This window comes from Bombus bifarius, unplaced genomic scaffold (genome assembly GCF_011952205.1).
Source record: "Bombus bifarius isolate JDL3187 unplaced genomic scaffold, Bbif_JDL3187 scf7180000007996, whole genome shotgun sequence".
Classification (NCBI taxonomy): domain Eukaryota; kingdom Metazoa; phylum Arthropoda; class Insecta; order Hymenoptera; family Apidae; genus Bombus; species Bombus bifarius.
The window spans coordinates 2015036-2026025 of NW_022884376.1; the positions used below are offsets into that span (position 1 = coordinate 2015036).

Genomic DNA, 10990 nt, shown 5'->3' on the forward strand with positions numbered 1-10990 from the left:
TGTACATATTATATTATGTTAAAAGAAACAAAATTTTATTAACAATATCTGAATATCTGTTCTAGTTTTTACATGCGTCTTAGGTAATGAGTACTTTCAATTGTACCGGAATAATGATACCTTATCTAATCCCAACAAGCCACCTTTAAATGTAAATATATAAACATTATGATTTTGTTGATGATACAATTGAGTCATAAAGTTTATATACAAATACTTGTGACTATCCGTACTATACTGAATAATATGGAAAATTAATAAAACGTAAATATCTTATTAATTAGGCAGCTAAATTAATAAGGCTGTTAAGGATTATACAAATTACAAATTATAAAAATGAATAGGCGTAAATATTCCAGATTTTATATATTGCATTCTATCTAATATAGACATTCAATTGAAGAGCGATTAGGAATAATACTTTAATACCCGGCATGAAAGAAGCTATCTGGCTAAAATCTGGACCTGAAACTAATTGTGTATGAAGATCTAAACCCCCAGTATAGTTTCCACTTTGTATCATCTGTGATATTTGATGTAATCCTTGTAAAGAATTCTGTGACAGCTATAATAAGACGTACACAATAAATATATTTTTCCTTTTTTTTTAAATCGATAGTAGCAAAGTGCAAAGAGATATGCATACCTTATTCTCTCTAAGGCAATCGTATAAAACTTCGAGTTTTCTGGATACATCTGCTATTTTGCGTTTAATTTGCTGAAAAAAAATGAAAAATATTGGTAGTTTTGACTATAATATAATAAAATATATTATTCTTATAAATACGAAGAATCATCTTACTGGATTCTTGGCGTTTTCAAAGCACTGATTTTTTAATTCATCGAATACTGTTTTTAAGTGCATATGCTGTTCTGGAATCGGTGCTTTTGGTTTTTCCGGTTCCGGTGTTCTGGCAATTGCGACCGGTGGTGTAGGTTCCATTGGTTTGGCATATTGAGCAGCCATATTTGGAATATTCTGACTGATATTGGATTGATTTAGAATATTCTGATGATATTGTTGCGGGTTGAAAGATGCTTGCGTATCCGGATAAAATTTGTCGTGTTGCAATACCTAGAGTAGAAAAAAGAGGTAGAAAATAATGATATTTTATTAGTTAACAGAAACTTTTATTATGATCCTTACATTTGGTTCGGGTTGCGGTTGGGTTCCTCTTAATGGATGTAAAATCGGGTTTTGTGGCTGATAATCTTGTTTTGACTGCAGAAAATGTAATATTATGATATATTTAGAAAGAAATACCTTCATATACTAACTGCAATAACAAAATGGTACGCATGTATCGTAAAATGTAATATCCCACGACTACAATGTTTGTATAAAGCAGTTGGAAACGTCCTTGTATTTCACACTGTCACATTAGTTAATATAGAGTCACAGGAAATTGTTATTCGCAATTTACTAAATCGAATTTAAGAGATACTTAAGGGGAATAAACATATTTTGCTTAAAAAGAAATAGCAATGATGAAACAGTATAAACAACACTCAATCTTTTTTAGGTGTCTACCTTAATATTCATATTCTTCGAATATATTGCTTTCCACTTCCTGGTACCAGCATGATCCGCAGACATTTCTTTTTTGTTGCATAATGCTAGTACTGGCTATATTATTTAAATGTATGTATACATATATATATATATATATATATAATAAGGATAATGTTATACATAATAACTAATTACTAACTATTTTTCTGGCGCACTTGCATGAAAAAGATACAAAGCTATTTACCTGTATCCTAGAGGGCTTTGCAGCAGGTGGATCATTCCATCCAGCAGGCTGTACCGGTGCTTGATAGATGTTTGAGCGATCCATTGGTGGCTGATTTTCGCTTCCATACATTGGAGTCTGCTGAATTGGTTGCATTCTAGTTGGTTCATACATTTGATTTTGAGGTGGATTTTGCAGTGGCGACAATACATTAAGTTGAACTGGCTTAAAAGTTCCTGTTTCTTTAACATTTGATACGAGACTTTGTCCGGAGTACGTGTTCGTCGGCATAGGAACTTCTGGTTGATACATATTTGATGAAGAATAGCCTGATACTGGAGGAATTTGTTGATACGACGATGTTTGTTGAGGAAAACCAGTTTGTCCGTATGTTGAAGTAGATTTAACAGACGGATCTATTATATATTTTGATCTCGCTGGCGGTCCGGCGCTAGGTGGTCGAGATCCGATTCCGCTTGATGCACTTGAAGGAGGTGGTGGTGGAAGTGATTGAGGAACGGATGTTGAAGTGTAAGAATGAGATATTGGATCATATGGCATAGATGGTATAGGTGGCATAGGTTGCATAGATGGTATAGGTGGCATAGGTTGCATAGATGGTACAGGTTGCATTGATTGTACATGTGGTTGAAGCGGAGATATTCCAAACATTTGTTGTTGCTGTTGAGTACTGAATTGATTTGGGGGAGGTGCGAAAGATTGTTTCGTTGGAGCAGCAATGTTTGAATCGAAAAAGAGTCTTGTTGATCCAGTAGACAGTGGATTTTGTACACCTTGTATGCCAGTTACAGATCTTCTGGTTCGATCGTAATAAGCTTGCATTGCTGGTGCTTTTGGCACGACTTTCGATTCTTCAATATAACCTAAAGCTCGCATCAAGCGATCTTTTAACATTACGACTTTTTCATCTTGACTATTTCCCAAATAATTTAGTGCAGAATCGAGATCTCCTTCGGCCGCTAACATGTCAGCATAACGAGACAAAACGTTGGCAATTTTTCCTTCTATTGGTACGTCCCTAATATTTTGCGTTTCTAATGCTTTCTGCATTATAACTACTAGTTCTACTATTTCCTGAATTTCAACATTGGAAGATTCAACCATTTTATTCAAATTACCAGAACAAATATAACAAATTTGAGCTTGTTCTTTGAGTGTTACATCGTCAGATGATGCTAAACGATCTCCAAGCATGTCTATGAAATCAAAGGGACAGAATTGAGTATTATATATCTTAAGTTGTCACAATGCCTGCATTATAATACGATACATACCGCACAAAACAGATCGTTCTTGTGGATTGGAATGAATAAATATTCCAATCAACACTTCTTTCCAACAATTTATATCAGCATTGTTAACAACATCAGCCCAATTTTCACTAACTAATGAATTGATAAGAGAATTGAGGGCTCCAGAATGTTCTGAAAAGTATCTGTACTGGGTACGTGCTAACAAATCAGGTCCAGCAGCCATTGAAAGAATGACCGCATCTGCGTACCTTTTATTTGCAAAGCACAACGACACAGCAGCTTCTATATTTCCTAAGAGGATTGCTTGAGTTATAAGCCCATCCTCATCTGTAAAATTACGTCATCTGATGTAATGAAAATTTAGGAAACGAAGTTCCTTATATGTAACTATAAAATTACCATCTGACACATTTATTTGAATGTTTTTATTTTTTGCAGCAGTTAATAATGTTTTCTTAGATTCTTGTGCAATAGCATCGAACACCATGCTTCCATCAATAATGTTTCCATTAAGTACCTAAATGAAGAATAGTATCTGTTATGTAATAATACTGTGAAAATTCTTCAAGTAATATAAAATTAAACTTACATTATTCAAGTTACCAACTCCTTCTGTAATACTATTAACATCTTCTTGTGAAACGAATTGATTTAATTTATTATTCATTGTTTCTATGTTATAACCAAGTAAATTCAATATATTCTTTGTCACATTTTCACTAAAATATGCTCCCACACAATTCCATATCTTTTTTCTATATATATCAGTAGTATTATCAACTTTCCCTTTGCAATAATCACTATATTGCTCGGTTTTAAGAACTTCCTCCAACTCATTTGAACGTTGAATTAATTCTGGTTGTGTAACCACTTGTGATATTATCACTCTTTTATTTGAATTTGGAGGTAAATTAGGATCTACAGGTCCATTTTCAAATATTATCAATTTACCACCAAACTAAAAAAAAGTTCATGATTCTTATAATAGAAATTTAAAACTATGATATATAAAAATCGATAAATATTACATATTTTAAAAACAGATGCTTACACCAAAGGATGCTCCAAATGGTCTTTTTAACCATTTTGGAGCCTTTGTCAAGGTGACTGCTGGTTCTGTCTGTACAGGAGGCGGTGCATGCGTGAAAGGATCCATTCCAGGGAAGGAATCTACAATTTTGTTAGATGTTTCTACTGACATTCGTTGTTGTCCTCCCAATAAAGAGTAAACTGCAGCATGCCCATCAAAGCTAGATCCCACAACTAACCCAGGATGTCTTGGACACCATGAGACATCAAAAATCCACTGATTTGTTTGTGCTAATTCACAAATTACTTCACCATTCTGTACGATAAAGAAATATACATATATAAATAAGAAATAAATTATATACATGTATTCGTAAACATACTCCTGTTAGACTTACTGGTGCATCTGAGTTAGGATTCCAACACAATATCCTATTATCTTTGGCACAACTTAAGAGTAAATCGGAATCATGTGGATTCCATGCAATTGATAGGACACCACGTTGATGATTTTGGAATGTTTTCAAGGGTGATGTTGCAAATCTCAAATCCCATAATTCAATTATAGGAGCCTGATCATCTTCTGATGCCAAGCACAACTGTGTTGCAACATCTGGATGCCACTGAACTACTTTCCATCTTACCTGTATGTATATATAAATGTACAAATGATGATATTACGAGTATTACAAAATATAGCGTAAGTAAAATTACCTTTGTATTTGTATCTGTTAAGTTGATAATTGGCTCATTTTTTCTCAAATCCCATATAGTACATCGTTGTGAAAACGTGGAAGCAAGGATATGTTGCACTGTAAGAAAAAGTAAAAATTAAAGATATAAATACATTAGCAGATTAAACATTATGAGATACCTTGCTTGTTCCAAGCAATATGTTGGACATCTTCTAGTGGTTGACTCCTGACTCCAGGAGTCATGGGAGAATTTGTGTTAACAATATCCCATATATAAATTTCATTTTCTGTTGCACCAGTTGCTAACAAATTTGCTTGAAAGGGATTAAAATCAAGTGCTCTAACTGGACCTGTATGTCTGTCCGTTTTACTTATCAAGTAATTATTATCATTAGCTAACATTTTAGCAGCTGAATAAATCTTTATAATGCCATAATCACAGCCTCCGACAATTATACCAGCTGGATTATTACCATATGAACCCCATATTATTTTATGAAATCTAAAATTTTTATAAATTTATGAAGTATTGTCAACTATCTGATATACAAGTGCAAATATAATTTATCTCCAACCTATGGTCACTTGCAACACTGATCTTAAGCTCCAAATCATATCCAGGTTGTTGTAAGTTTAAGGAATATAAGTCCAAGCTGGCAGATGTGTTAAAACTTGCATCAAGTTGTTGGGCTGCAGTTCCTGCAGCCAATAATATAGGATGCTGAGCCGGTGGTGACCATGCTACATTGACAGTCTTGAGTAACTCCTTAATCTTCATCCTTGGGTCCCTAAGAAATAAATTATTTATATTTATTACCTATATATAAATGGTATTTCAGTAAATCTTCTATGTAGAACTAGAAAATAATACACAGCGATATATTGTAGTGCAACATAGATATATATTTACTTAATTGTACTTCGATATGAAATTATTTAAATCTTAAGTAAATAAATTTATATAAAAACACTAATAGAAACATTTAAGAGAAAATTTATTTAAGAAAAATCATATATTTTCTCAAGATTTTACTTTCAGCAAAATCATGTGAATGAGTTATTGATAACATACGCTCTGAATTAATTATACTATTGTAATGCAAATTTTATAAGCATAAATAATAATACTGTAAATGCATTATATTCGATTCGTCGGTTCAGCGCCCTACTACTATTAAATTGCAGCACGTGTACATTAATGTTCTACAGTTAATTTTTAATTTCAGATGGAACAGGGAATATATAATTTATTTAAATAATATTGTCTCACCTTAATATATCAAATTAACAGTAATTAAGTGTATTTTACAGAAATAAATCCCTAACGTCAAACAAGTAGCAATCACCCGTCAACTTCTTCCAACGTGGCGAACCATACGTTCAGAATAGTGCTGACCTCTTTGGTATTCGTGATAAACATACAGTTTGCTCTTTTTCACTTCCATCGAGTATAATAGAGGAGAAATAGACAGACATTTCTTCCACGTAGAATATTCTAGATTATGTGTTCTTTCATAATAATCCTAATGTAATTGCAATCTATGATTGTACACAAGTACCAAAAAAATCTAATGAATTCTCATTCTAGATGGAACAGTTCATTCGAGTAGACCGTACGAGATTTCCTTAAATGTATATATTTATCGTATTGACAATTTGAAAAATTTAAGCAAATATCATATATGTATACAATGTATTTAATATTATAATTGTAATTTATTTATTATCATCCCCTTTCATCCTCGTTACTGTCTTCTTAATTGGCATTTAACCTAAGAATTAATAATTAACAGATCTACATACATAGTTTTATTTGACATTTAGTCTTTTTAAGCTTATTTGTATTTCCCAAATTGTATAAACCATCAATTTATGATCGGAAATATAAAATATATGAAGAAATACATTGTATATGAAATTGAACGTACATATAATTTATATAATACACAATTTTTGCATAAGAAATAAGTAATACATCCAATAGACGTAACTCTGCTTACAGATATAAAATACCAAATCCGTCATTCACATTGTACTTTTCTTTTTTTAAATTATTTTTTTCTTTTAAACGAGTTTAATTGAAGATGTGGGGTTACAAAGTGTTTTGATACAACACTGCGTTATTCATAGCGTCCTAGCTCCTTGGAATTCATTCCAGTCGTCGAATCTGTGGCAGTATGCATGCAATATAAATTTCTGTGCGCTATTTTAATTCAATAGAATCCTAATAGTACCCATTGACAGTGAGATAATTTTTTATTTCATGAAAAAATAGTGTTTATCGTATAGAAATAACGACAGGAATCATCTTCTCGATGTCATATACGTATTTGTGAGGTACATACATATGTACACATGTCTGAAATCGTTTCAGCGCATTCCGTGTACTCCACCGCTAAAACTCGTGATGCGTTTTTGATTCGAATTCAGGTAAACTATAAAATTGATTACAAACCTTGAAGACTGTATTTTCTTCTTATTTTCACTTTCATTGTAATTTGCGCAATGATAAAGTAAATGGAACTTTTCTTTATAGAAATTACTTAAATAATAGCACGAACATTTATCGAGACTTTCGTAATGTTCTCCAGTTCAAGGTAGACATCGTAATTACTTTTCACGATGACCCGCGATGAAAAGTATGTTATAACGGAAGTGCGGCTTCAACGATAACAGTTAACTATTCCATAATGAGATAGATGTGTAGTTATTGTCAAAATTAGTTAAGTTTAGCGTTCTCTCAACGAGGATCACGATGTGGCCACGACTGAGAAAGTCTTGTCGCGCGTGGTCGATCATTCTCTCGATTGCTCTTTTGATGGGAATATTCTTCGTTTGGTCATGGAAAAGGCGAGAGGACGAAGATTCTCCTAACGATTACGTTTCACTTCGGTAAGTGATTACGAAAATGAAAATTCGTAATTAAAATTCTTGAAAATATCATTAAAAAGGAACATTATTGTTTCTTTTCGAGAAATAATTGGAATAGAATATTAATTACTGTAGATGAATTTACCAATTTCAATACTGTAATTTCGTTCTGCACCTTCTTTTCATTCCCAGGCTCTTAGACAATCAAAGAGATTACATAGATCGTAAAGGAGTACATGTAGTAGTAGGACATTATATTGGAGATTCTGTGGATCCAATGAAAGCTCCGAATATTACGAAAGGTAAATTACGAAATACGTAATAATTCGTACTTAATTCTTAATGAATTCAGTCGTATCTTCTATTTTTCATTAATAGATCTCATTAACAAAAATATGTTTGATCCACGGCCATTTGAGGGAAAGAATGGCAATCCGGTTCTTGTACCGGCGAAAGACTTTTATAAAATGCAGCAGCTTTTTCAAATCAATCGATTTAATTTGATGGCTAGTGATAGAATACCATTGAATCGATCTCTACCAGATGTTAGAAGAAAAGGGTAATGTGTTTATTGGACATTTATCTTATCTATAACATATCAGCAGTAGGTAATTTACCGATTGCAGGTGCATAACACGATATATGAACGTAGGTAACTTACCGAAAACGTCGATAATTATCGTCTTCCATAACGAAGCTTGGAGTACGTTACTCAGGACTGTATATAGCGTAATTAATAGATCGCCAAGACATTTGTTAGAAGAAATTATTCTCGTTGATGACAATAGTGACAGAGGTAAACAAATAATATCTTTTATTAATACTCTCTCTTTGTACATGCTTTAAAAAACAAATTTCTTGTTTGTTAGATTTTTTGAAGGACGCGTTAGATGAACATGTAAAGAATTTAAAAGTTTCCGCTAAGGTTCTTCGTTCCAGGAAACGTATAGGATTAGTGAATGCGAGGCTTCTAGGTGCCAACAGAGCTAAAGGGGAAGTCCTCACATTCCTTGACGCACATTGCGAATGCACGGTTGGTAGGTAAGCTCTTTTGTTAATATTTTTATGATAAATACAGCATTACATACACGATAAAACGATATATTTTTTATTACGACGTTTACATCAATATGTTTTAGGATGGTTGGAACCCTTACTTGAAGCGGTTGCTAAGAATAGAACTAGGGTAGTATCACCTGTTATCGATATAATAAATGACGATACTTTCAGTTATACACGGTGAGATATAATTATGTTCACCATCTTTTGACAATTAAATAAATAACAATACAATATCGCAGGTCTTTCGAGTTACACTGGGGTGCATTTAACTGGGATTTGCATTTTCGCTGGCTAACGTTAAACGGTCGATTGTTGAAAGAGAGGCGTGAAAATATCGTCGAACCGTTCAGAACACCCGCCATGGCTGGAGGATTGTTCTCTATGAATCGAAATTACTTTTTTGAACTAGGGAGTTACGACGATCAAATGAAAATTTGGGGCGGTGAAAATTTGGAATTATCTTTTCGAGTATGGCAATGCGGCGGTAGCATCGAGATCGCTCCCTGCTCTCACGTGGGGCATCTCTTTCGAAAATCCTCACCGTATACGTTCCCAGGCGGTGTCGGGGAGATTCTATATGGGAATCTCGCTAGAGTAGCCTTGGTTTGGATGGACGAATGGGCAGAATTTTATTTTAAATTTAATACAGGTAATTAAACTTTCTTTAAAAGATTGTTTCACAAATGAATTAAGCGCTCACTGTACGTCTCCTTTCAGAGGCAGCTAGATTAAGAGACAAACAACCAGTTCGAGGTAGATTGGAATTACGTAAGAGGCTACAATGTAAGAACTTCGAGTGGTATTTGAATAATATATGGCCAGAACACTTCTTTCCGAAAGACGACCGTTTCTTTGGACGGGTAGATCTAAGTTTAAAATTATTATTAAATAAAAAGCTTAAACGTTAAATCATCGTAATAACTATTCATGTATTTTGATTACGATATATTTCAGATTCTGCATATTTCATCGAACAAATGCATTATGCGACCAACCGCGAAAGGGACGTATTCTCAACCCTCGGGATATGCAGTCCTTGAAACGTGCCTTCCACGACCAATACTTAGTCAAATGTTTGTGATGACGACGGATGGAATTATAATGACCGATGAGAGCGTCTGCTTGGATGCACCCGACCATGACACCCAGCACAAGACACCAAAGGTCAAGATAATGGCGTGTAGCGGCCACGATAGACAAAAATGGCGATATGACGAACAAGTGTGTTTCGAATTTTTACCTGTATTCGTTTATAAGCTTTGGATAAATTCTGAATTTTTATTTTGTCCTTTTTAGTCGAAGACTTTCGTGCACGTATCTTCCGGAATGTGTTTGCAATCAAAGAACGACGAGGGTCCTGTGATAGCAGCTTGTACAAAAAACATCGATCAGAAATGGTTATTGGAATCGATTCCTTGGAAATAATAACATCGGTATTTTCTTATATCGAACGCTATCTCAAAACACGATACATTTGTACAAATTATTTCTAATGGAAATTTAATTTACGAATTTTTACTTTCATATACTTGCGGCTATTTCTACAGGAAATATTTGTAAATAAATGTATGGCTGGCTCTTTTATAAAAGTTGTTAATATTTATAAAAAGGAACTATTCGATGCATTCGATTTATGAACTTTGGCGTCATCTTGATTAAACGTGTGTCGCACACGTTTTTGCCAGGCTAATATAGAAGTTTCTCAAGTAGGTAATACGTCATTGTCAATTCCGGAGAAGATGCTGTCCGTAGTAGGTGATTCATCGAACCACTAAGGCTACACGCGACGAATCATCTTTATCGTCGATCTTATCAAGGTTGCGTTGTTCTCGAGATTACGCGAATTTTGCATTTACGGTATCAAATGTATCTAGACGGAAAATACCTATTTACATGGATAAGTGGTCCCACGAATATCGCAAATTTATCAAATTTCATTTTATCCCTATCTATATCGTGGCTATTTATTTTTTTTTTTTTGCCAAAAAAGTTCTCTACGAAAGCGACGAACGTCGAGTGGAATAGGTTTTTTAGAGAGGCGTTTTAAGCGTCGTTTCGAGTAGAACAATCAGAATTCGTACCAATAGTCTGGTTGGCGTAGTTTACCGATATGTGGGTCAAAGTCATGTCCTCGGCGAGGCCAAGAAGCCACTTAGCTCGAAGCGGCCTAGTCTCCCTGTTCGTTACGATCACCTCCAGGCCAAGTTTGGTCGAGATGAGCGAGTCTTTATTTATGGATCGGTATCGTTAAGCGCGTTAATCCGTACGAGTCTTTTCTTTGAATTCGTCAATTCGCATTCACAGACACGGAATCGTGCGATTC

The 10990-nt window shown here is 34.0% G+C and overlaps 2 protein-coding genes across 4 annotated transcripts; one reads left to right on the top strand and one right to left on the bottom strand.

Moving 5' to 3' along the window:
• Positions 1-18: 18 nt before the first annotated feature.
• Positions 19-6155, bottom strand: LOC117206115 (protein transport protein Sec31A). 2 transcript variants are annotated; one of them, XM_033445135.1, is made up of 14 exons: positions 6005-6155; positions 5310-5522; positions 4914-5236; positions 4754-4851; positions 4438-4683; positions 4062-4355; positions 3600-3968; positions 3410-3527; positions 3032-3337; positions 1758-2953; positions 1148-1222; positions 803-1075; positions 647-718; positions 19-565 (listed from the first exon to the last, which is right to left on the bottom strand). In XM_033445135.1, the coding sequence occupies exons 2-14, from the start codon at positions 5510-5512 to the stop codon at positions 377-379; spliced, it is 3762 nt and encodes a 1253-aa protein (XP_033301026.1). In that variant the 5' UTR covers positions 5513-5522; positions 6005-6155; the 3' UTR covers positions 19-376. The 2 variants fall into 2 exon arrangements, with proteins under 2 accessions (XP_033301026.1, XP_033301027.1); XM_033445136.1 differs by lacking the exons at positions 19-565; positions 647-718; positions 803-1075; positions 1148-1222 and adding an exon at positions 1231-1627.
• A 706-nt stretch (positions 6156-6861) lies between these two features.
• Positions 6862-10241, top strand: LOC117206019 (polypeptide N-acetylgalactosaminyltransferase 13-like). 2 transcript variants are annotated; one of them, XM_033444972.1, is made up of 11 exons: positions 6862-7164; positions 7271-7626; positions 7798-7907; positions 7984-8164; positions 8232-8401; positions 8475-8642; positions 8745-8844; positions 8907-9316; positions 9385-9527; positions 9622-9888; positions 9964-10241. In XM_033444972.1, the coding sequence occupies exons 2-11, from the start codon at positions 7490-7492 to the stop codon at positions 10090-10092; spliced, it is 1815 nt and encodes a 604-aa protein (XP_033300863.1). In that variant the 5' UTR covers positions 6862-7164; positions 7271-7489; the 3' UTR covers positions 10093-10241. The 2 variants fall into 2 exon arrangements, with proteins under 2 accessions (XP_033300863.1, XP_033300862.1); XM_033444971.1 differs by having other exon boundaries at positions 7326-7626.
• The last annotated feature ends 749 nt before the right edge of the window (positions 10242-10990 follow it).

What these genes read in the sequence shown, in the direction of transcription:
- LOC117206115 (XM_033445135.1), bottom strand. Translation starts at nt 5,512, where the DNA reads ATGAAGATTAAGGAGTTACTCAAGACTGTCAATGTAGCATGGTCACCA. An exon ending in AGTGTTGCAAGTGACCATAG is followed by an intron (nt 5,237 to 5,309) that starts GTTGGAGATAAA and finishes TAAAAATTTTAG; the next exon opens with ATTTCATAAAATAATATGGG. An exon ending in TATTGCTTGGAACAAGCAAG is followed by an intron (nt 4,852 to 4,913) that starts GTATCTCATAAT and finishes TTTTTCTTACAG; the next exon opens with TGCAACATATCCTTGCTTCC.
- LOC117206019 (XM_033444972.1), top strand. Translation starts at nt 7,490, where the DNA reads ATGTGGCCACGACTGAGAAAGTCTTGTCGCGCGTGGTCGATCATTCTC. An exon ending in CCAGATGTTAGAAGAAAAGG is followed by an intron (nt 8,165 to 8,231) that starts GTAATGTGTTTA and finishes TACCGATTGCAG; the next exon opens with GTGCATAACACGATATATGA. An exon ending in ACATTGCGAATGCACGGTTG is followed by an intron (nt 8,643 to 8,744) that starts GTAGGTAAGCTC and finishes AATATGTTTTAG; the next exon opens with GATGGTTGGAACCCTTACTT.